General features: G+C 34.3%; 1 protein-coding gene across 3 annotated transcripts in view; it reads right to left on the bottom strand.

The window, feature by feature from the left end:
* BRAF (B-Raf proto-oncogene, serine/threonine kinase) overlaps positions 1-26,492 on the bottom strand; it is a 153,155-nt gene that overhangs the window by 40,138 nt on the left and 86,525 nt on the right. For 2 of the 3 annotated variants that reach the window (XM_074267729.1, XM_074267730.1), the window contains exons 6-13: positions 24,995-25,143; positions 23,863-23,982; positions 12,881-13,040; positions 10,089-10,125; positions 5,472-5,608; positions 4,527-4,644; positions 3,347-3,431; positions 58-234 (exon numbers count right to left, since the gene is read on the bottom strand). In XM_074267729.1, coding sequence (XP_074123830.1) covers positions 58-234; positions 3,347-3,431; positions 4,527-4,644; positions 5,472-5,608; positions 10,089-10,125; positions 12,881-13,040; positions 23,863-23,982; positions 24,995-25,143 — 983 coding nt within the window. Of the gene's footprint in view, positions 1-57; positions 235-3,346; positions 3,432-4,526; positions 4,645-5,471; positions 5,609-8,554; positions 8,675-10,088; positions 10,126-12,880; positions 13,041-23,862; positions 23,983-24,994; positions 25,144-26,492 lie in introns of all 3 variants that reach the window. The other variant, XM_074267728.1, reaches the window with a different exon arrangement.

The raw sequence follows: 26,492 nt of genomic DNA, 5'->3' as shown, positions 1-26,492 counted from the left end.
AATCACTTGGCTACTATCTAAAATATTCTTTCCGAGTTTTAACAAAGAAATACTTACTCCATGCCTTGTGCTGTTTGCCGTGCAATATCTATTAGCTTGATCATCTCAAATTTGGTCTCAATGATATGTAGATGGTGATATAAACTGGAGCCTTCACACCACTGTGTAACAATGGCCAACTGTGGTTTTGTTGAATAGCCCATAAAGAGTAGGATATTCACATGTCGTGTTTTCCTGCAAAAAAAATTTTTAATTCAATTCAATGAATATTTATTGAATCTCTACTATATATCAGGCTCTATGCTAGTACTACCAAGAGAAAAATGAAATAGTCCCTGGTCCTCACAGAGCTTACATTCATCAGGGGGCAGGGTAAAGGATAGGCATGAGGGAAAAACAACAGAGAAAGAAAGAAATACAAAACATACAAAATAAATACAAAATAATAGTTCTGAGGCGAAGAGCACTAACAGCTGTGGATATGAAGAAAGACCAGTGCTTCACAGCTCCAACCCGAACTTTTGGGGTATAAATAACATCAGAGGACTTGTTTTTTAGCTAGTTCAAGAAACCATTACACCTTTGCTTCTTTTTGCGGGGCTTAGTGCTCCTTGCTTTTCCTAATTAAGCACGTTCAACAGCAGCATCCTTTTCTAGGTGGTACTGAGCACACAAAGGCGATGTTACAAGGTTCTTATCTTTATGAAAGTGACATTCTATGGTAAGAGAGATGGTAAGATGAGGATACAGCATCAGCAGTGAGAAGTGTAACCATGGCAAAGGCAAAGAAAAGATCCAAAATCTCTGCTAATAGGGGAGGAGGGAGAAAATATTTGCAAAACTGAGGGTAATAAAGGATGGCTTCAAAAAAGCCATGCCCTAAAGATGAGGGTGCTGAAGGCCGTGTGGGGGAAGGAATTCCCCCCAAGCTCGGGGACAGCTCTGGTAAATGCAGGAAGGTAGATGCTGAGCTCTCAGACATGACTGGTCGCCCAGTTTGGCTAGAAGAATAGGAGCTCATGAGCTCCAGGGTCCAGGAGTTCCTGCCCTTCAGTACTAAGTTAAGTGACTTACTCAAGGCCACATACATGGTAAGAGGAGAAGATTCAAACCTACATTTGTGGACTCAGAATCCTATCCTCTTTCCCTGGGCTTCAGACAGTAGGATAAGTTTACATTTTATTCTAACAATGAGAGCAAACATTTACATGGCAATTTAAGATTTGCAAAGTCCTTTACAAATATCTCATTTTCTCTCCACAACCCTGTCACAGAGGCTCTTTGTACCCCCATTTTATGAGAGAAGGACATGGGGGCAAAGCTCATTCATTTTTTCATAACCAAATTCCTAAAAAAACATTGTTTAGTCTTGATTTTATTTTTAAAGGCTTTTATAATCCAGGTCCTTCCCCATCTATAGACACTATTTTCTTTGCAGCTCCTCAAAAACGACACTCTACCTCACGATTATGAATTTTCACAAGCTGTCCTCCACACCTGGCCTGCTGCCCTTCTTGTCTTCTGTCAAGACTCTGCTCAAATCCATCTTCTATATAAAGGCTCTTCCTAGGTCTCTCAGGTGCTGGGCTGCTCTCTGGTGATAGCTTCTCTTCTGTACATGTTTGGTTTTTTACCTCACTCCACAAATAATGTTCTTCATTAAGATGTAAGCTTTTATAGGGCAGTGACCACTGCATTTCTTTACTCAAACTTCTCTCACATCCTAGACATGCAGATCTGACAACATTATCAACTTGCTCAAGAGGTTTAACTACTTAATATTGCCTCTAGGATAAAGCACAAACATCTCTGGTTCTTAAAGGCCCTTCACAATCTTGCTCCAATCCGTTTTTTCATGCTGATCAAACATGACTTTGTCTCATATATTCTATATTCTGGCCAAACCAGTCTGTCTGCTGTTGCTTGTCCACATCTTTCCACCTTCTAAGACCTCAGCACTATTCTACAAACTGGAATTATCTTTCCTTTCCTCTCCACTTTTTGAGTCCCTAACTCCCTTTATGGCTTGGTTCAAATGACCCTGATTTCAAGAGGTCTTTCCTAATTCCCCAAGTTGTTAGTTTTCCCCTGCTTCCACTTCAGTTTTTTGATAATTTTCCCCAATACCTTGTGATTACTTTTCTGTGTGCATGCTGCAGACCTGTGGTAAAATGTTAGTTCCTTGAGAACAACTATCTCATTCTCAATGTATTTAAGCCTCATGATTGGCATACATACACTAGACATTTAATTAGTACTTTTAAAAGCAGAATGAAATGAAGTGAAAAAAATGAAGTGAAGTGAATTTGCATAGTCAGACCTGGCTTCAAAAAGATTATTTTGGTGTTGAAGAATGGACTGCAGAATGGAAAGACTAGTGGCAAGGTGAACAATGAAGGAAGACAGAGGAGGCTGAGAGACATCTGGACTAGAATGAAGAATTATCTGAATGGAACCAGGGATGAATGTGAGGTGCTAAGGAGCAGACTTGACAAAACCAACTGAAAAGAGTGGAATATAGGAGGGGCAAAAAAGTCTGAGTGTTTGCATGTCAATGACTAGGAGGATGGTGTTGTCTTCAAGAGAACTAGTTAAAGGTGGAAGAAGGATCAGTAGGGTTAGAGAAGTAGGGGAGAAGGAGGATGCATTGAGTTGGGGACACCCTGTGTCTGATGTGATAACCGCGTTAGCACCCTGGATACCTTAGAATCAGCCGGAGTAAGGATAAACAAAAGTCCTTGGTCTTTATTCTTGGTCTTTAGCGGTAGAAGTGAAGGGAATGGATGCTCAGGATCTCTGCGACCTCTCCTCTTTGTCTCCCGCCCAGAAGTGACTTTGGCAAGTCTTACTCCACCCCTCCTACAATTCTCTGTATATACCAAATAATTGGGCCAGCACAGAATAGTAAGAAGAGCCATTTTCCAAGCATATTCTAATAGAATATTGTCTAATTGGTAATTAGCCTTAAGTGCTCCGTTGTCTGACCTCAGTGCATTAACTGTTTTAGCCCTTTACAATCTGAGATACCTATAGAACATCCAACTAGATGCAAACACCCAGAAAACAGATGGAGGGCTCTGGAAAACTGGGGTGCAGAAGAGAACTTATTAGGGCTGAACATAAAGGATTGAGAGGAGTCATTTATGTCAAGATGTGAAGTGAATCTTAAGCAAATGATTAAGATCCAAAGAAGAAAGTACACTGAGAAAAGAGAAGAAGACTTAGTAGAGAGGGGACTCCTATGCTTAGGGAGGAGGGAGGAAAAACTGCAAAGCCAATAAATCAATAGGAAACACATCATGGCAAGCATCTTAATTCCTTGGAAAATAATTTACATAATGCTCACCTGAGCACTCCTACTTCATTTTTGAAGGCCTGTAACTGCTGAGGTGTGGGTGCTGTCACATTCAACATTTTCACAGCTACATCACCTAGAAATAATTGTCATCCCAAAAGAAAAGTATTTTTAAAAAGAGAAGAATAGTTGGATATATTCACCAGTCACCATAGACCTGCTAAAATCCACATCACTGGGAAATGCGGTTATGAATTACACCTTCTTTTTGTTCCATTGGTTGTTTTATAGGAGGTAATCGAGGTTAAGTGACTTGCCAAGAGTCACACAGCTAGGAAGTATCTGAGACCAGATTTAAATCTGGGTCCTCCTGAGTCCAGGGCCAGTGCTCTATCCACTGTGTCCACTCTGCCACCCATCTGCTCTGCACTCTAATAGCTTAAATTTTCTTATTTCCTGGGGGAGGTGGGAAGGAAGGGAGAGAAACCCAACCAATGAGAGATATGAATGCCAGACAATTTTAAATTGTTTAAGTTATTGGGAATTCAGTTTTGTCAGTTGCATTCCAAGCAATTTTCAAGAGTGACTAACTTCCTAAAGATAAAAAGAAATACAGTTAACACTGGATTATGCTGAAGCAAAAAATGTCAGATTTATCCATGTTGACTGAAAAACAAGGAAATTGAAACCAACCTTTTAGCATTGCAATTTTTAAGGCTTTTGCAATTTATGAATTACTTTAAGTTCAAGTAACAATCTATCTCATCTGTTACTTTAATATATTTTTTTTTTACCTAGAAAATTGTTTTTACCTAGGAAAATTTGATTTTACCTAGGAAAGGAATCATTTATATAGATTTAGATGTGCAATTCTGGTTTTTAATGTGGTTTAACATCTCCATTAGAGTGACCATGTATATTGAAAACAAAACAATTTGTTATGAATTTGTATTTGAGACCAGCTTGAGGTTTTTTATATATGAATCAACTTTTGAAAATCACTTTGAATCATGCTTTAATAAAAGGTAGGAAAGTATATTCATATCATGAATCTATAATTTATCTTTATTCCTTGTAGTTTAAAAAAAAAACAAATCTTTGGAGAATTCCATTGAATGATATGCCAAAAGATAAAATAAATAATACTCACATTCGTACTTTTCACAAAAGATTTCAAAACCATGCAATCTTAAAAACTTGAAAGCTAAATTTTATTTTAATGCTCACATACCATGCCATTTCCCCTTGTAGACCGTTCCAAATGATCCAGATCCTATCCTTTGTCCAACTGTAATCTGCCCATCTGGAATTTCCCAATCATCGCTTGAGTCCCGTCGACCAAGCGTTTTCTAAATAAAATTCAATAAAAATAATATGAAATCAGATTCATTCATTATAAAGGAAATGAATCTTCAGACCTGCCTGTCTGGTAATGATATGATATGTAAAGGGATTTAAATTATAAATTTTTTTTTACCATCAGAATTAGCAATATCTGATTTATAATTTCATATTAGGACATTCAAAAAACATTAATCAAATCAATGTTGGGATATACAAAATGAACTGTTAATTAATTAGGCTAAATTAAGTCGAACATATCAAGATCATTTTTACCACATAATCCTATACTCTCCTTCCCCATTACAATGTGTCTTAAGCAGGTTTTTTTATCTACCTTGTCTTATCCATCTTTTCCCCAAGTAAAACAGGCCATACAAGCTCTTAAGTAAACAACGGCACAATATTATTCCCTTTTCCCTCTTCCTACTATTAAATTACCAGAAACAAGAGGTCTCCTTTCTCAGCTATCAACGCCTTTACCTCAGCTATGATAAAGGTAGGAACAGCAACCAGATGTTTAGAAATAATTTCTTTAGCAAAAGATCATCAGTTCAAAGACAATTTTTGGTAAAATAGAAATTGGGTATCACAGAAGACCAAATCAGTACATTTGGATAATGTATTAAATGACTACAATTAATTTATTTTGGTTATTGCTTGAAGCAAAACCAGTGACATCTACAGAAGATAATTTCTCTCAGATGTTACTTGGATGCTAATAATGCCAACAAGATTAATAGCAAATGTTTATCCTTCTTTTAAGCTGTCACTACATGGCTTCCAAAAAAAGAAAAACTTGGGAGAAAAGTAGGAAGATGACTTTTTGTCCTACCATTCTATTCCTGTCTTCAGAAGATGATGAAGATTTTCTTTCACGCTGAGGTCCTGGAGATTTTTGTAATGCTTTCACATTAGTTAGAGATCCAGGCAAGGAAGCAGGAGGGGTGGCAGACAACCCTGTAGTAGATCCTGAATCATTTTTTAAAAAATACATCCATTAAAGGCACATCAAACATATTGTTTTTAAAAAATATTAAGAAATGTAGTATCTCCAAATGTCTTAGAGGAATATTCATGTTTTAATGTATTTATATAATTCTTACCAAATAAACTCCATGATGAGTCTGGGGTAAAAATTTTTCTTTAAATTAAAAAAAAAAAAAAAAAAAAAAAAAGGGGCAGCTAGGTGGCGTAGTGGATAGAGCACCAGCCTTGAATTCAGGAGGACCCAAGTTCAAATCTGGTCTCAGACACTTAACACTTCCTAGCTGTGTGACCCTGGGCAAGTCACTTAACCCCAGCCTCAGAAAAAAAATAAATAAATAAATAAATAAAAATAAAAAATAAAAAAAAAAAGCAACCAATACTAATGAAAATGACAAATTGTATGTCTATTTCTCTGGCAAGAGAAAACTAGTTGCAATAAAGAAAAAATCTGTTTTGTTCCAAATATTTGGGATATCCAATCTGATTTAAAAGGCACAGATCACAAAAGATGGGACAATGTGCTTGTGATAGCTTTAATTTAAAAAACATCATTTGTTTCTTTATGCTATTTAGAAATACAAAATATTTAATCCAAAGAAATACACTATACTCAAACAAGCTACTAGCTCCCTGGGTTTGTTAAACACTGAGAGGGATTCTTTATATATTTGTAAAGTTAATGATATACACAAAGTCAAGTAGGTTTTGTTGGTCAAAAAACCCCAAAAAACCCAAAAATCCTTTATAAATGATTAAAACTTAATGCAAATTGTCTCTCAGTGAAGGGAATCCTAGCTACACACTCTTTCTGAAAAATGATTCATATGATTCACTAGTAGAAGATCAAAGATCCATTAGGTTCTGGCAGCAGCACCTTTGGAACATATCCAAGAGCCTGTCAAACTTATTCAAGAGAAAACCATTAAAATAATTCCTGTTTTTTTTTTTTTTTTTTAAAGGGGCATGGGAAGCTATGAGAAAAAGAAGTAGGAAAGTGGTTCTGAGGTCATGTCAATAAGCCAAATCGACTTAGACTTTTTGAATCTGGCTCAAGGTACTCTAGTCTCCTATTTTAAAAGTGGAGTAGTACTGATATTTTCTCACAACATTCTCCTTAGTTTAAAGTTGGAGATTAAACATCTTAAAAGGTCTTCCTGAGGTCTTGTCATATGGAAAATTACTTGGTAACACAGTTCAAGTTAATCCCTCTTTATAGCTCTCCTCCCCTCAAAAAAAAAAAAAAAAAAAAAAAAAAAAAAAAAGGCTTGAGGGAGATACTGCTTCTTAAGATGTTTACTGTCATTAGTAGAAGTTATACTTCAATCTAGTACAAAAGGCAAAAATAACAGTAACTTTAGTCAGAGATTAAAGTCTAGAATTTGGTCATCTCATCTCATATTCAATTCTCTGAAAGAACAAAAAAAACCCGATTGAAATTGACTTGTCCAGTCTATCTAAATATAACTTCTGCAACAAACAGGCTCAACTGCTTGAGGATGTTCAACTGATTTAAACTCCTCTAAGCAACTACATTAATTAACTAATTTTCTCAGTAAATTCTGCATACTTTCCAAGAAGTAGGAAAATGATTATAAAGTCTAAAAGCTTAAACTTAATGTTGAAGCACAAAAAGTCCCAAGTAAGCAATACCTTTTAGCAAAATCTTTGAAAACAACACACAATTATGTAATATTTTACATTTACAGAGAGCTTTCCTGGGAACAATTCTGACAAAGGCAGAACAAGTATTATACCTATTTTATAGATTGGGAAAGCAAGATTAAGTGAATTGTAGTACCAGAGCTGGGACTTGAACTCAATTGGTCTTTTGATTCTTACTGTACTAAGCTGTATGTCCTCCCATGAAATCATTAGTATAGGGCACTCCCAGTAAGGAAATTCCCTCTACCAATATACATGAGCAAAAGTTCTGTTTGTTACAGTCTAAGAGTTGCTTGGGGCAATCAGTTTAGTAACTTGCTCAAGCCACATAGTCAGCATATGTCTGAGGTGGAATGTGAAACCAGGTATTCCTGGACTTTATAGAAGTGTTCTCTCTATCTACTATACTATAGTAAGCCTCACTATTTTATCTTTTAGATTAAATACAGTAATATATTTATACCAATTTTGAACCATTAAATGCATTAAAATAAATGTAACCACAGTGCTTGAAATATGGAGGAATGACATGAGATGTCATCTCACTTTTTGTAGTGTAAAAGCATGCTGCTCCTCTCTCTCTCTCAAGAGTAAATGCTGAATCTAACATTACATAGCATTACCGAAGAACAGAAACTTAAGTTTTCTTAAGCATATTAAGAATAATCAGGTACAAAAACTTCTGCTCAGTACCTTGCTTTTAAGAGCTTTATACAAGTCTATTTCCCATAGCAGAGTATTAATATTGTTGATCAAAGAATCACTCAAAAAAATCAAAGTGCTAATAATGTATTCCTGAATAATTTACTTCATTTACATTTTCATAGGATATTACTGCTAAAATACAAATAAAAACATTAATCACCACAAAGATGTCACTTAAATGAATTAAAATCAAAGAAATTCAGACTGAAGGCCTCTACCATACAGGAACCTTAGTTCCTGCCCAGAAAAATTTGCAATAAATGTGACCAATAGTTAGAAGGTAAAAACAACATGGATACTTCAGCTCAGAATTTCCTTGCTTTTAAAAGTTTATGTCAGACAACATACAGAAAGCTAGTGGTAGTGAATATGTATAAGAAGCACATTCAGAGCATTCCAGCCAGGCCAAGCAGAAAATTGAGTTTTTTTTATTTCTCTGAAAACTCTCACACTTACAAACACACGCTGTGAGGGTGAGGCACAAACAGCATTTGTGGTTTTTATTTATTTATTTTGGGGGGTTTGGGGTGGTGTGAAAACAAGAAAGAAGAGCCCAACTACCTCTGAACACTGGGCCAGGCTCAAAATCAAACACTATTTCACTGGGGACAGAATGTAGGAGGGGACTGGGAGTCCGGGATTGGTATTTCCGAAGACAGCGCATCAGTTGGTTCAAGGGGGCTGTTAGAGAGAGAAAGAAAGGAGCAGGCAGAGACAGGAAGACAGACACACAGAAGAAATGAAAGAAGTCATGGGGAATAAATAAGATGACTCGAAGCCTGCTTAACAAAATAATTTTGGTCATTAAAAAAAATAATAATAAATTTATTTTTATAAAATCCCAATAGCTAAAACAAATAAACCAAAAAGTCCTCCCCAAACCCAAAGCAACTTAATATAAAGGGTAAAAGTTACCATTTAATTTTAGGTACTAAGCAGGCACTTTTTAATGACTAGGTTAATAGCTTTGTGATGCCAACATGATCGCAACATTTAAATGCTGGATGTATTTGGGAAAATTCTCAAAAGCCACAGTTATCAAGACATATGAAAGTCAAACTGGCAACAACATTATCTGGTGGGTTCACAGAATAACAAACAAACAAAAAAAAAAAAATTCTCTATCTAAGCCACTTTAAAATCTACAAGGCAAGGGGACCCAGCACTTTAGAAGTTTTAAAGGTGAAGAAGCAGTACAACAAAATACAATTATACAGTGGATTTGGGTAGAAAAAGACTTTAGATATTCTGCTGAAAGTATATAGCAAATCAAAATAAAGAGGCCATGTTAAGAGATATTTCTGTATAGCTTTAAAAGCATTCAATTAACTATGCTCATTTAGAAACTAAAACCAGATCTTGATAGGTAACAAGATGATCCTTTGGGCAATATTTTATGAGAAATATTATTATAATGAATATTTTCATTAGCCTCCAAATTTATAGGTGGATACTATAATCAGTGCCAGGTTGCAAAGGGTTTGAATTCAGCTTGTCTGCTTGATTTTAGACAGAAGTGAATTACTCCAAGGGATACCTGAACATCTGTCCAGTTACCTATGCTATGACATATATAGACTTTATGCTTTTTTTCAGGAAGACATAAATACTATTCTACTTCTCCTTATCACCTGGCATTCTACAAATTGACTAGAATATTGGGGGAGGTTAGAAAATTTCCAGGATATATTAATATGAAGATAGCAGTTATTAGGAGAAATTCTGATTATCAGAAAGTCTTATAATCAAGTTTAAAAAAGAAGTAAATATTCCAAAGGTAAGTCTTACACTTTGAGGATGATTACAGATCAATAAAGCAAGCAGAATTCTCCACGTGAAAATATTTCAAAATAACTGATGGGAGATTTAAATTTCTTTCTTTTATGTGCTTACTTTACCCAGATGAATTAATACATATTTTAGCAGAATAAATGCTAGATATTATAGAAAAGTAAAGCTGACAAATTTGGTTTTCTCTACACATTTCTCTCTGTGTCTGTGTTTCATGAAACGAGCCAGTAAAAAAGGATAGAGGCAGCAAAGCAATCGCATTTTTTTTTCCAAGTTCTCTTGCAAAATTAAAATGACTACTTACCTCCATCACCCCGTAACCCTTGGTCTCTAATCAAGTCCTATAAATAAATAATAATGTGTATTTATTTTGATTGTACTGCTAAAGATAAAAAAATATAAAAAATTACATTTCCCTCTAAATATCACTAGTAGCTGGACTTATTAAAATTAGGCCAGTTTGATTTCATAAACTTAAAAACCAAAGACTGATTGATCTCTTAGAAGATGTCACCCAATAGAAAAAACAATCCCTAACATGAACCTACTGATAAGAGATCAGGTTAATATATTAGATTTAGTATTTCAGATGTTCAAAATCAATTGAAAGTATCAATTTGCTTTAGATAAAAGGCTCTTGTAACATGAGATATAACTAAAGAGTTAAGCTGAGGCTAGAATATCGGATTGCCCTGAAAGTCAAGCTACCGAGCTTAAATCTTATCCTACAGATAAATAACCATTAAACTGATTCTGGGAAAGAGAGAGTACAGCACAGTAAAAAAAATTCAAGTTTTCCCTTTAATGCATAATGGTTGCAGGCCAGTGGCCACTCTCTGTACTATCAACTTGCAGACAAGGCACAAACAAGGTCCAGGAAACTCCTCCTCATGTTTCCTTAGACACCAATGAAATTCCAGGTTTGATAAAAGAAAAATGTTGTGACTAAACAGGTGGATAAGTACAGTTAGAGAGAAGAGAACTTACTCTTCATTCTGCAGACTCAATAGCAGTCTTGGAGAACAGAGATGGGGAGGGAGAGGATAAAAGATAGAGACATCCACTACAGATTCTAAACTAAAAACACTTGGCAAATGTGTTTTACATTATACAACTTGGAATGAGAGGGTGTTTTTTAGGAAAAAAAAAAAAAATGAAATCACACAGATGGTATGCTCATCAAGTTATGTGGATGGCAAAAGGTTGGATAAAGCAATTGATTCATTGGTTAAAAGAATTCAGATCTAAAAAATATCTTGAAAAATCTGAATAGTAGGCTGATATTAGCAAGAGTAAATTTAAGAGAGATTACTTTAATCTTACTCTTGGGTTCCACAAATCAATCACGCAAATAAGCAGACTGGGGGAAGACAAGAATAAAGCATGGCTATAAAGAAGTTCACCTGAAAATATGGATTTTACTGGACTACAAGATCAATCAATAAGCCACAATTTTAATTCAATTTTTAGCTATGTTAATAGAAATATAGCATCTATAGCAAGAGACTCAATAATTCTGCTACATGTGATCCTGATCTGGAGTACATCTGGAGTACTGTGCTGACTTCTGGGTTCCATGATATAGAAAGGCATTGAATCAGAGCTTATCAAAAATAGGATTACCAAGATAAGAAGAGGATTAGAAAGTTCATCAAATGAAGATCTATGGAAGAAAATTGGTATATTTAACTTGAAAAAGAGATGACTTAGGGGAGAAGGTAAAATGCAGCTTTTCAATATTTAAAGGATTAATAATTTTGCATAAGAATTAGATTTATTTTCATTGGTTTCAAAGAACAGAACCGGGACCAATGGGAAGAAATGGGCAAACTTTGGGTGAACATAAGGAAAAAGTCTTTGCAATAGAAGAAGTCTAAAACCTAGAGTGGAACAAAGATGTATTGGGGAATAATGGGTTTTTCAACCCTGGATATGCTTAAGTAAAAGCTGGATGAATCTACAGGGACAGTGCAGAAAAAAATCCATGCTTCAGGGTGGGGTTGGCTTAGATGACCTCTGAGTTGCCTTCCAACTTGATTCTTAGATGAGATATTGATCTATCTTTTTAATCCTATCTAGCAGCTAAAAGTTGAAAGTAAAAAGACCAGGCTGAAGGACATCTAAGAAAAGGGCAAGGTTGAATTTCCAATAGTAAAAAGAACCAAAATTACCACAGCAGAAAAAACCTCATAACTCACATACTTCCAGCCACATTTCCGATTTCTGGCCTCACCCTATATGTTTTTAATTAAATTCCTTTTAAATAAATTACCTATGGTAGTAGTGAGCTGTTTTGGGTTTGTCTGTTTGTTTTTTTTTTTTTGGGGGGGGGCAGATAAATACAGTATGGATAGCTAGTGAGGAAAGAAAAGTGGGGAGCTGGAAGGAATGAGACAAAGTAAAGAAACTATATTCTTTTCTGACAAAGGAGACAAACACTAGGGAACCTAGGAAAAAGATGGCAAGTGACAGAAATGAGAAAAAAACATCAGGCTTGAGCATGCCAGATCTGAGACTAGTTGTTATAAGTGGATGCCAAACCAGGTGGTAAACAGGATCTCCCTCGGATCTTTCTTTTCTAGATGCTTGGCTCCCATCATTATAATTTGGCGAAGCATGTCATAAAGAGAAGATATTTGTTTGAATGGATTAAGATGAATTATTGAAGAAAGAAGGTATCCATGGCTATACAGGAGCTAAATCAATAATTACCTCCTGGGGATATATTTGTCTGTACAAAAATGTACTTTGAGAACACCACCACAAGGGTGTGCTCATGTAAAAGATGAAAGATAAAAACAATTAAATGAAACAATTTAAAATTACTTTTTAAAGCATATTAGTTATAGTGATGTTTGTTTCATAATGACCACAAAGTAAAAAAAGCTTCTTGAGTAGAGAGTACAGGGAATGGCTTATAAGAATAAAGAGCATTATAACTAGTTGAAAGCATTAATCAGTAATGGACACATACTTCATAAATGTCAAAATTTTTCTGATCTATGATTATTGAAAAATGTTCTCTCCCACAATTAATACAATGCATTAAAGAAGATAATTCAATTTGTTGTAACTCTAAAAATACTGAATACTTACATCAATATTGACAGGCTCTATTGTGTTTATATGCACATTGGGAGCTGATGAGGACCTGTCACGTTGCCCAAACTGGTTCCGATGATCCTCATCTGCTGGTCGAAAGGGCTGTGGAATTGGAATGGATTTTGAAGGCGACGGAGTAGTAAGAAGTGGGGGCCTGGAAAATCAAGTTTAGAAAAGAAGAGTCAAAACTACTATGCATGCTAACTCAGATTCTAAAATGGAAGTGGACACTTCTTTGTCCTTATATTCTCAAATATAATCAAAGTTGAGAGAACATTTTAAAATCATCAGCATTAAGTAACAGTTTAATGAAATTTTTCACAACCACAATTAAGTTTGAGAAGGAAACTTTGCTCAGTACCTTAAGGAGAAGCTTGATTACATTAGTAGATTACTAGGCTAGCAAGAAATCATCTATGGTCACCAGTTGGTATTTTTAATTCTGTACCCAGAGATAATGGCTAAATATATATACCATCTAGTTATCTACAATAATTTTTATAAGACTAGAAATCACTAATGTCAGGAAATATGTTATATTATGGGAGGTAGGAAAATAGAGGGTTAAGAAAATAGGAATTTTTAAGACAACTCTGAAATACCACTACACACCTGTCAGATTGGCTAAGATGACAGGAAAAGATAATGATGAATGTTGGAGGGGATGTGGGAAAACTGGGACACTGATACATTGTTGGTGGAGTTGTGAAAGAATCCAACCATTCTGGAGAGCAATCTGGAATTATGCCCAAAAAGTTATCAAAATGTGCATACCCTTTGATCCAGCAGTGCTACTCCTGGGCTTATATCCCAAGGAAATACTAAAGAGCGGAAAGAGACCTATATGTGCCAAAATGTTTGTGGCAGCCCTTTTTGTAGTGGCTAGAAACTGGAAGATGAATGGATGTCCATCAATTGGAGAATGGTTGGGTAAATTATAGTATATGAATGTTATGGAATAGTATTGCTCTATAAGAAATGACCAGTAGAAGGAATACAGAGAGGCTTGGAGAGACTTACATGAACTGATGCTGAGTGAAATGAGCAGAACCAGAAGATCACTATACACTTCAACAGAAGATGTATTCTGACGTAAGTGGATCTTCAACATAAAGAAGATCCAACTCACTTCCAGTTGATCAATGATGGACAGAAACAACTACACCCAGAGAAGGAACACTGGGAAGTGAATATAAACTGTTTGTTTGCACTACTGTCTTTCTACCCAGGTTACTTATACCTTCAGAATCCAATACTTAACGTGCAACAAGAAAATTGGATTTACACACATATATTGTATCTAGGTTATACTGTAACACATGACATTGCCTGTCATCTAGGGGAGGGAGGGGAAATTTTGGAAAAGTGAATACAAGGGATAATGTAAAAAAAAAAAAAAATTACTCATGCATATGTGCTGTCAAAAAATTATAATTATAAAATTAATTTAAAAAAAAAAAAAGAAAATAGGAATTTTTTTTAAAAGAACTTTGACCATATCCTGTAGAAGAATATAAATCTTAGGCTTGCAGGCTTGATGTTCTGAGGTTTTTGACATCCTTGATACCAGCATGTACTCCCTATTCCAGAAGGCACAGAAAAATTCACTCTTCATATGGCAAAATGAAAACAGGAATATAATAGCTTCTTCCTGATGATACCACATATGCTTGTAATAAAGGAGATGTTTGTAAAGCATTCAGCAGAGTGCCTGGGACATAACTGGCACTTAATAAACACTTGTTCTTTCCTTTCTTCCTTACTCTGACATTGTTTAGCGCTTTAAAGAAATACGTGAAGAATTTCTCTAATTTAATTCTTTTCCTAACTTGCCTTGCTATTTATTTAACCTCTCCCCACTTATAATCTGGGTTGGGGAAGAACAAGAGCTGGAAGAGATTCAGAGACAGGATTTGGGAAGAAGAAGAGACTGGCTAGAGAAGAAAACCAAGAAACCTGTTCACAGAGGAAAAGATTATACAGAAAAGAAACCTCCTCCCAGAGAAGGATTACAACTGAGAGACGATCAGGAACTTTGCAATTTATGATCTCCCTTGTTGTCTTCTCCCCCACTGTGCTTCCTCCTCTCTAAGGGAAAGAGGACACAAGGTCTGGAGAGAGAAGAGTACCTGAGTTTTCCTTACAATCCGTAAATCATTAAGAACCATGCTGAAGCACGTGAAACAAGGCAGACTATGCTTTACTTAAGAGACAGAGAAGAAAGTCTCAACAATAACAAAGCAGATCAATACGTGGATATTGTGCTCAACTGCTAATGATGAAATGAGGATTGTCGGGGAGGATTTTGGGAACACGGTGGAGTAGGCTGTTAAATTTCAAGCTCTCCAGATTTCCCCCACAAACGGCACAAATTTGAGCCTCAGGGTGAACACACACTGGTGAAAAATCCAGAAATCTTGGGGCAGATCAGGAGTTCTCCTGCTACAACCCAAGAAGATCTAAAGACAGACCCTAGGTTGGTGATTAAGCAGTGTGACGTGCAAACACCTCTGGGCTAGCTCCATAGAAATATCCAGTGGGAAACCTCAGCAAGACCCACAGAGACTTTACCTCCTAGACTATGTGGAATCAGGGTCTAGGTGTCTGGATCTGGGAAGATGGAAAAAGGCCCCACTGTGCTGCTGAGACTCAACCTTGGGTGAAAAGGAACCAGTCCACTGGATAAATACAGAGGCGGGGGGAGGGGGGGGCAAAAGAGCAGGGGAAGAGGACACAGAAACGTCAAGGGTACTTGCAGCAGGGGGACACCCTTGGTTTGGGTTTCCTGGTCAGAGGCGAGAACTTAAGTGAAGGCAAAGACACCATTCTTCACCCCAAAATTAGAAGGGCTTATACTAATACTTCTCCTTAAAAAAAAAAAAAAAATGACCGGGTAAAAAAGAAAGAACTCAACCCTAGAAACTTACAATGGAATAGGGAAGATCAGGGTTCATCATGAGGGGAGACTCAAGTGAAAAAAAAAAAGCTTCTTCTACCCCAAAGAGTAATATAAAATAGCTCTCTGCCCAGAGAGAATTTATAGAAGAACTCTAAAAAGAATTTAAAAATCAAATGAAAGGCATTGAGGAAAAACTAAAAATAAAAGCCATCCAAGAAAAATAAGATTATGAAAAAAAAATTTAACCAACTAGACAGATAAAAATAACTCTTTGAAAATTAGAATTGGGGAAAGGAAAGCCAATGAAGCTATAAGAGACCAAGAAATAACAAAACAGAATATAAAGAATGAAAAAAGAACAATATGTGAAAAACAACAGGTCTGGAGAATGAATCAAGAAGAGAAAATATAAGAATAATGGGACTACTTGAAAGTTTTGTCCAAAAAAAGAACCTTGACAAAATAATGTAAGAAATAATCCAAGAAAATTGTCCTGGAATGATAGAACATGAAGGGAAAGTAGAAATAGAAAAAATTCACCAGTCACCATCTCAAAGAGATCCTTTATGGAAAACACATAGAAATATTATTGCTAAATTTCAAAATCCCTAGAGTAGAGAGAAAATTTTGCAAAAAAAAAAAAAAAAAAAACCAAGAAAAAAACAATGCTAGAGCTGCAATTAGAATTGTACAGAACTTATCAGCAGCCACAATAAAAGACTGCAGGTCCTGGAAACATATGTAATCAAAATAATTAGGCCTGTGGCCAAAAATATATCCAGCAAAATTGTCCATAATATTGAATGGAAAAAAAAAAAAAAAAAAAGACATTCACTAACTTGCAGATTTTCATTCAACCAAACCCTAACTCAATAGAAAATTTAACATATAAGAACTAATTTCCAAGATCAATTTCAAGGAATTTAACATGGATAAATTGTTTTTTACATGGAAATGTATACCATATGTTTAAGACTGATATCATCAATTAAATAGTTCAAAAGATAGATTGCAGTAGAGTTAAGGTAAAAATAGTAATTATGTTATACAAATGAGATACAAAGTAAAAATACACATGATGGCATTAGAGGGAGTAGGAGGGTTCATAGTTCTGAAAACCTACTGACATTGGAAATGGGCTACATAGTCAACACTACATATATACCAGGGAGGGGATAGTACCCTCCAAAATCTATAATGAAATAAGTGGGGAGGGATGAGCAGGAGGAGCAGGAGGGAGAAGACAAGGGAGGGATGCATAGGTGGAGGGAAATTAAGTAATAACAAGGCAAGTTAAGGAACAGAATTAAAACAGAGTCAGCAGGGATAGGAAAGAGGTGTGTGTGTGTGGGGGGGATGACAAAGAGGTGTGTGTGTGTGTGTGTGTATGTATATGTCTCTATATAAAGATATCCTTGCTAAATTATAGCCGGCTTGAGAGAGATGGAGGGATGAAAGGGGAAAAGAGAATAAAGTTAAAAAGGATGTGACAGAAAACCACCTACAAGAAAGTAAAGACATTTTTGAATATAATTTCTTCTACTTCTTTTTTTTTTGAACTGCTAATTTATTGTTATATATTTTGAATCTACCCTGATGTTCTGTTGAGTATGTGACAATGTTCTGTTGTGTTTTCCTTTTCTGTTTTTCTTTTTATTTTTTTTAATTTAAAAAAATGAGGATTGTCCTCAAATAACTTTTAGGACCACCAAATGTCTCAGCTGAAATCATCAAAAGTTTTTTCCCCACTGATGGATACTTTCTCAGCAGCCTAGAAAGAGTGAGTATCACCTGCCAAAAATATTAAATGACAGGCAGAAAGAGCAAGTGAAGGTAAAGAGCAGAAAATCAATGTTATTTTTCACTAAAGTGAAAAATTCAGTCCAAAAGCTAGAGACAGACTGAAAATAAGAGAATGAAAATGAATGTGTCTTGGAAATGAAAAGAGAGCTTAACCAAGAATGAAGAATTGAGGCAAAAAGGGTAGTAGTCATAAAAAAGTTAGGCAGATAAAGATAACATGGATCTGCATGGAAATTATACAGAAGCCTGAAGGGATGCACAATATGGAAGAAAGTCATCAAAGAAAGTAAAATACATTATTAAGGAGAGAAAATTTAGATTTAGTCTGTATTCTCTACAGAAGAGATACAAACTCGTTTAGAATGAGACTAGAGATATGTTCAACTTCCTTATGTTTCGGTGTATTTCATACACAGAAAGTAGAGGGAAATCTGGAATTTTAGAGCAGAGGGGAAAGGAATCACCTGAAACATTTCTTAAGCCAATATTCATTGCAAAATAGGATAGAAAATGGAATAAAACTTGGGATAAACATTTATGTCCCTTCAATTTCTCATACTTCAAATTTCCAATATGCAAAATGATAACAGAAAATCATCTTTCCTTGCCAGTACCGAGATATGGAAGTAGATAATGCATTAACATATTGATTGACTTAACTTCAGGATTAGAAATGTAAAGGTAATCTTTAAAATATGTGATCTTTGTACAAGATTTGTTCAAGCTGGAAAATTATTTCATTTCATGAATGCTGTAAAGGCAATCCAAGTGTCTTAAAGATGAGTTAAAAGGGGGGAGAGGTTTGGAAGGAGGGAAGATTTTAGCAGAACTTAACACACGTTGAGGGGGGAGGAAGTAGCCAGTCAGTATTGCTTCTTCATAACATATTACTTGAGGGCAAAAAAGTACTACAGTTTATGAGGATAAAAATGAATATCTTATAATAGACAACGAATCCATTTAAGGCTGCCATTAAAACATCTAATAGACAACAATGCTTAAAACAAATTATTACTGCCCTAATGAGAATCATTAGAAAAGTTAATTCAAATTAAAGTTAGTCTAAAATCAGCCTTTATTCCACTTGAGCTTGTCATGGAAATTTCATTTCTAGGAGAACTCTTGAGGATAACTGTATGCTGTTAGCCAAATGAATAGATGGGGCAAGAATAATTATATTAATAAATTAGCAGAAAACAGGCCCACTGACTTTTAACAACATTTTGATATACAGAATTCTGAGTGGGGGGAAAAGTATGCTTTTAGGAAAGGACTCTTACAATATAGGGGGAAAATATCCTAAACAACTAACTTCAAGAATATTAGATCAATGTAATATTCTATAAATATAAGCCAAGTCACTAATACCAAATCAAAAGTAAAGAGGCTATTATTAAACTCTACCATCTTTAGAAAATTGTTATACAAGCTAATTTTGATGTATAACTAATTTTTAGTCTCAAACATCTATAAAAATTTTTTTGAAACAAAGTGGCTGCTTCTGCTGTTCAGTGATATGCAAAAAGAAAAAAAATGCTGACCTTTTTAAAGAGGGACAAATCTTTAACTTCTTCTTGGAAAAAAAAAGGCATTGATCTCTATTTTATCCAAAAAAAGGTACTACCTTGCTTCTCAGATAAATCTTGATTATATTCAACATGAGCTTATTTTTTTTTAATATAAATACAGACCTGTATTATAAAGCCTGAACTCAATAAGGGTTCTTTTTGGATTTGAAATGAGCCATCTTATTTGTTGTTCTCATTTGCTCAGAACCATAGTCAGTTAGCTAAGTTGCAAATAAAATATCCATGATTTAGAATAACAGTTTCTCATCCTTAGGTATAACTGAATGGAAGACATATGTATCACAATGAACAATGAGAGAGGTCAGAGTGAATTTTCCTTGTAGTTCACAAATTGTGCTAGTAAAGCAAGCAAGACTTACCGTTAGAAAGGCATCCATAGCTTGTTAGAATTGTGAGCAGTGCATGCCATAGTCAAAGAATTATTAAGTCCTCATTTTCACAATGATCTTCTGAGAAGTGGTATACAATTATTCTAGGCCAATGATGCCATGCATCATTAAATAGAGAGGCAACTAAGATAAAGGACTCCCTAGAGTGTGTAGTTACTTTTAATTAGCCAAATAAATTGGTATACAAACTTTTAACTAAAATTCCTACTAACCTAGCACTATAAATATAGAATTTATCGTAACACATAGTAAGTCTATGTAAATGTACTATTTTTTCCTTCTCTTTCAGAAAGTCACTCGACCTAATGATATAAGAGTTTTGAACATTGGATGCTGTAGGATGAAAAAACTGGGATTAAAACCGACAAGTCCCATGTTTCAAGATCCTTAATTCTACAGAAGAAATATTCTAAAGCATGGCTGCTCTAAAATTCTGTTTAATTAAACTTCCCTTGAGGGTGGGGGTATCAAAATAAATTCTGTTTCCTTGTGTAAAACAGGAAGAAATATGATAGAAGAGGCAGTGAACTCCACAGATTCAAGCTGCAGTTTCTGTGCTTACTATTTGTGTGACCTTGAGAAAGTTACTCACTAGTTTTGGGTATCAACTGCCTCATCTTGTGACTCCCAGCCAAGATGACTACTTGAACAAGAGGCAGATTGTCCAATCTAGAAAAACCCTGAATTTTGTACTTGACCAAATGATGATTAAGAAATATGATGAAAAACTATAAGTGACTTCTTCCATCCCAGAACAGTACAAGAGGCTAGCCAGAAGCTGGTGGGCATTAGGAAAGGAGACCTGTTACTCTCAGTGCATGGTAGTTTTCCTGGACTTTTAATTCTGGAGGACATTAAAGCATTCTGGATGAAAAGACAAGAGAACTAAGCCCAGAGAAAGATAAAAAAAGTAAGTTTATATGAGGAACTAGAAGAAGCTGTATAATGAAGTAATATAAACATTTTTAACAGGGGAAGAAGAAACAAGCATCTCTTCAGAAGTGTGATTTCTTCAAAGGAAAAAGATGTCAAGAAAACTTCCTAACAATTACAGCTATTTAAAAGTGGCAAGAATTACTTCTGGAGGTAATGGGTTCCCCTTCAGATAGGAGTAATTGTATGTGTGTGCACGTGTGTGTGTGTGTATGTGTGTGTATATTCTCTTTTAGGCATCAGCTGGACTTAGCTGGCCAGAAGGGTCTATTTCAATTCTGTAATAAGTTCTGTCTACAGTGAAAAGATATTTGTAACTAGTATTACAATGGCTTAGTTGTAAGAGGAAACTGAACACAAATGTTGGATCACATGAGGTGTAAAAATGCCTTTATAGCTGTTTTAGAAGGCAGCCCCCAAAAAGGATAACTTAAGAAAGAAATGATGAAAGATACTAGGAACTTGAAATGATGAAGAGAGAAGGGAGTATAACAAGATGAACAATTTACACAGCAATAACAATGTAAAGAAAAACAGCTTGGAAAAAAAATTAAAGTCTCCAATTGATGCAGATCCCTAACCATGTCTCTAAAGGAACTATAATGATAATTAAGCATATTGCCCACCTTCTGACAGTAAAGTGATGGACTCAAAGTGCAGAATAAGACATGTTTTTAGACACTGATACTATGTGGATTAATTTTACTTGATAGTTATTATTTGTATTTTTCTTTATAGTATGAGGGAGGAGAAGATTGAAGTTAGAACAATAGGATATTAAAAAACAGTCACTGAAGCATTTCTTAAGTATACAGAAGAAAACTGAAGAAAGTTCAGAAAGAAATATTAGCATCTATAGGCATCAGAAAGAAAATAAATAACTGGGGGAATGCATATGGAAACACAAAAATGAACCTCAATGGGAAGACACAGATGTATTATGGGATGTGAATGTAAATGTTCCTAAAAGGTGATGGTGCGAAACAAGGTACCAATGGTAATATTAGCAAATGGAACAGATATAAATGATTGTTCAAAGAGTGCATCACTGTATTTATACTGCACTGCTCACTAAGTGCAACTATTATTTAATTCATGTCATTTAATAGGATAATTAAAATTATCAAGGCTATTTTAAAACTGAAGTTCCTTACAACAAAAGATTACATCAAAGGGGAAATTGGTACAATATCAGTTTCCTGGACTTCCTTTTTGGGTTCTCAAGTCACAAGATACATGTATATATGTTTTATACAGGCAGAAGTTACATTCACAATGACTGATTGTCATGAACCTTAATACTAAGGTTTTAGTGTGATCAATGCCCAGCCACAAATTATCTAGTGAGGCTTAATTTTTGGCCACTAGCACATGGAAAATATTTTCAATAATGAAGTCATTTGAATCTGAGGGATGTGACATATATTACTCCATATTATTCTATAAGTCAATGCGGATTGGGAAAATAATTAAAAGTATATCCCCCAATAGAGGAACATAAAATTAATATAATAAATATTGGAAGTGCAAATAATGTATATTGGCTTAACTACTTCTTAAATTGGACACTGAAGAAATTATATTTATTCCCTTTGATTGTTCAAATCCCCTTGATTTTATTCACAAATGTATGATATAGTCAGTCAAGATAATTATTGGCAAAAGACTGCGATTTCTTAAACTGTGCAAAGGTGGCCAGAAAACAACTGTAAAAAGGAAAGATCACAGCATGTGTCAGATTTATTTCAGAAGAATCAGATCTGACAATTCATTTCTAGTATGGTATATTTCATAAATGTCAAAGAAAACTTTAAACATATTGAGGCATATTACTTCGGTCTCACCTTTTGGCATGCTACTATATATTAAATAGTCAATTGAGAAGAATGCTAAAAACTGTTAGAACTTTATGAAGAAGGATATTCCTCCAATGTTAAGCACAAAAAGTATTGTTTTATTATTAAAGGTATTAAAAGATAAGTTATGTCAAAAATATAAATTATAGAAAAGTAGCAGTAAGGAAAAGGCTGAGGATTACATTACCAACCCAGAAAGCAATTGTTAGTTGCTACTCTAATCCAAGCAATAGTGGAGAAAATAAGTGCAAAATTCAATTGTATTAGCTATTTAATAAATATTTAAAATTAATACCTGCTTATTTTTAAATCTAATTTATACAACCAGAAAAGACAAAGCAAAAAGTAGAGAATGAACGAAAATGTGTAATAAAGCTTGCATACATTGAGTTAATGTGGGAAGTCACTGAAAAATTATCATCTTTTCACCTAAATTTGCTTCTCTTTTTGATTTCTGAGATCTACTGTTTAAACTACCTCCTATACATATGACCTTAGAATTATGATAATTTCCTTTCCTTCACATGTAGCATCTAAATACCAAAGTCTATTTTTTATAACTTTGTAGTCCTACTTTTGAACCTGGATTTCTCCTTGCCTAGACTACTCTAATAAGTCTGTCCATATTATAGACTCTCAGAATTGCAAGGAACTTCAAGGACCCCTATTCCAATGGGCACCTGAACAAGAATTCTCCCCCCCCATATATGAGAAAAATTGTGAACTAGCCGTTTTTTTAAGATTTCTAGTGAGGGGTAACCTGATATCTCAAACATTATAGGCTAAATTAATGAAAATCAATAGTTGGTTAGGTGAAAGGCTTAGTCAAATGAGATGTCTTTAGCATGCAGTTAAATTTAGGAATATGACCTAAGAGCTAGTCTTAGATCATCCCAAGAAAGTAGCATATTCGACTTGTCTCTATGCTTAACAATGTTTCTCTTATCTGAAATTATCTAACAAACCCAGTTTCTATCTAGATTCTACACAGCCTTGTAGGCTCAACTCAAATCTTTCCTCCTAAGTGACTCTACCCTAACAACTCCCAATTATCTCCTTTTTTCTCTAAACTGTCACAAAATTCAATAATTTCAACCTTTATGTCAAGCATTTATTAACATATGATCTTTCATTATTTAATATTCTTTTATGTCTTAATGTTTCCTCCTTAAACAAACTATAACCTTCCCGAGGGCAAGGACCATATTAAACTTGCATGCACTCCTCATAGAAACTACCCTGGTACAAAGCACATAGTAAGTACTCAGTATATATTTTCTAGCTAACATATCAATGAGAAAAGGGTCCTGAAACATCATACAATGTCGGTTTTAATCTCATTCAACCTGATGCACATAAATACCTACTTTATTATAAAAATAAGAAATTAGCTTAAAAAATTCATTTTGTTAACAGTTCAAAATTAATTTTTAAAGAATTATTTAAAATCTGAACAAAGACCAATTTTAAAAAAGCATGTCACTGAACAGCAGTAGTCGAATCATACCCAATGGAATCTGAGGGGGGTGCTGAAGGGGATGATCCCGACGTAAGGGTGGTCTCTCCTAAGGAGGCCTCCTCCTGCGGTATTGGGTGGTGTTCAAAGAACTTGGAGACAAACAGCAAACTGTGAGGCAAAAACAAAAATAAAACAAAGCAAACCTAACTTGTGCAAAACCCAGAAGTTTTAAACACCACAATATATAAATGCATTAACAGGAAAATCACGGGCCAAATTCTACATTTAAAAATAAATGTTGAAAGAAATTCAACTGCTTGTCATTTTGCTTAATTAATGAAATTAATTGTTAACTTTAAAATTTTTAACTTTTTAATTTACAGCATAACCTAAAAATAAAGCTCAAAAACCTTCTGCCAATTTAGAAAAATTTCTGCATATTCTGAAAAAATATTCATGGCAATTAAAGAATTAGAATTAAAAACAAGGAAACCCTTAACAATTACTTCAAAGGTAAAATGTTAGCTATCAAATACATTTTAATTGGAAGTTTAACCTCACAAAAATATGAAGTTATTATTTTTAAAGTTAGAAATATTATAATTTAGTCAAAGTAAAGAGGTCTAACTTTATTGGTTCAAATGACATAATCCTAGGAGGAGGAAATAAAGCCATAATGGAAAATATAAATGTGCATGAATTATCTTAGGAAAGGAAATCAGGCAAAAGGAAAATGTAGTATATGGAATTTTCATGAGATACACTATGAAGCAAAGAATAGTCTTTTATAAATTTCTGTAAGCAAAATAAATGACCAATGAATTTAGCTTCCAAGTCAATTTGGAGGGGGGAAAAGTAATATCAAAAGGAGATAATAGAACCAGAGAAACATTTATCAAAAAGCTTACCATTGAAACTAGTCAAAAATAGTAGCTCAATGTGTTAATATATATTTTAGAAAAGAGCATTTAATCTTAAAACTCTTATCCTCTAGGAAAAAAAAATACTGAATAAAAGTGTTAACTGGATAGTTGGACTAGAATGAGGATGTGACAAGTATATCTGGATATACAATATTATGCCAATGGTACTTTTTCAAGGATGAAAACTCATTTGTTTAACTCTCAACAAGTATGCAGGAATCCAAAACTAAAAACAAAAAACACTTTGGATTACTTACTCAAGTTGGTCATAATTAACACACATCAGTGGCACCTCTGTACTACAGCGTTGGTGAAATTTATAACCACACGTCTGACAGCGGAAACCTTGAAAAAGCAGCTTTCGACAAAAGTCACAGAATGCTAAAGTGAAAAATGTCTTCCGTACCTAAAAAATAAGATACCAGTACTATTAAAAACAAGATTTTCGAAAAAACTGACAGATAACTTACAAATAATTAGATATATTTCTTTTTGCTTTCTTTGTCATTTTCAAAAGCAAATCTTTAATCAAAAAAATTCTATGAAAATTTTTACATAAAAAGGGATCATGTAACATTGAAACAGGTATTTAACATCAATCTACAAATACTTTTAAAAAATATTCACTTTTAAAGTGAAAATTTAAGACTGCTAACATATTTAGAAGTCAAAATAAAAGACAGGAATGTATTATTTATATAAAGTAATAAGGAGAACAATGATTAACAACACATGACTATATAGGCAAATTAGAGAAAAAGAATGTTCAGGACAATTAATTCAACTATTCCTACATATTTTAAATATCAAGGAGAATTTGCTTCTTCAACAAATTTAAACTTAGGCATAAATTTTCATTCATAAATTTAAGAGGGTTATACCTTAATATTCCTTAAAATGTTTTCTCCCCAAATTATTTTTAACAAATCACCTTTTTGAGGATATGTATGAATATGAACTATATAAATTTTAGCATTTTCCATAGGATAACAGAGTATTTTGTGGAATTTGATAGATGAGCCCATTTTAGATGACATCTAGAAAGTTGTGGGTTAGTGACTAAAAGAAAGTTGTAAGATAATATTTACATCTATAACATAGTCAGTAGAATTGACAGCATTACAATATATTTTTAATGAAGTCTAAAAGCATAGTGAGATCACCTCATCAGATTAAGGATACAATAACTAAGAACAGCTCTATCAGGAAGAACATTAATCCCAACCATAAGATTTTTGTGGGAAAGATATTCACAAAAAGAGGATATTTGCCTCCTTTTATTGAAGGGCTTATTGAATGCTCTAGTACAGGTTTCTGCTTAGCTTTTGGTATTTCTGATTGGAGATGTTTCACCATTAATGTGAAGAAGGATAATTTCAATTTATGTTTACATGAACAGCCTTTGATATTATATGCCATTATCTACCAAGAGAAAAAGGCACTGAAAAAGAAAAGTGCCTAGAGACTCAAAAGGGAAGTTGGGAGGATATATTACTATATGTCAGAATATGAATGTTTATGTACATAAAACTGAGGAGGAAGAAAAATATTACTGCAAGAAACAAAACCACCAGCTAGCATTTCACAAGCCTCAGTTCATGAAGCAACAAGTAGCAAAAATGTTATTAAAGATATACCAAGCACAAAATGCAAATGTAATAAATTATGCATTAAAGATGCCCATCTCAACTGAGCTTCCCTTCAAATATCAGTATTTTTCACAAAAGCAGCATGCTTTCTTTCTTCTTCCCTTCG

This window comes from Sminthopsis crassicaudata, chromosome 5 (assembly GCF_048593235.1).
Source record: "Sminthopsis crassicaudata isolate SCR6 chromosome 5, ASM4859323v1, whole genome shotgun sequence".
NCBI lineage: Eukaryota > Metazoa > Chordata > Mammalia > Dasyuromorphia > Dasyuridae > Sminthopsis > Sminthopsis crassicaudata.
The sequence above is the reverse complement of the archived record's forward strand: the minus strand, read 5'-3'. Positions and strand labels throughout refer to the sequence as shown.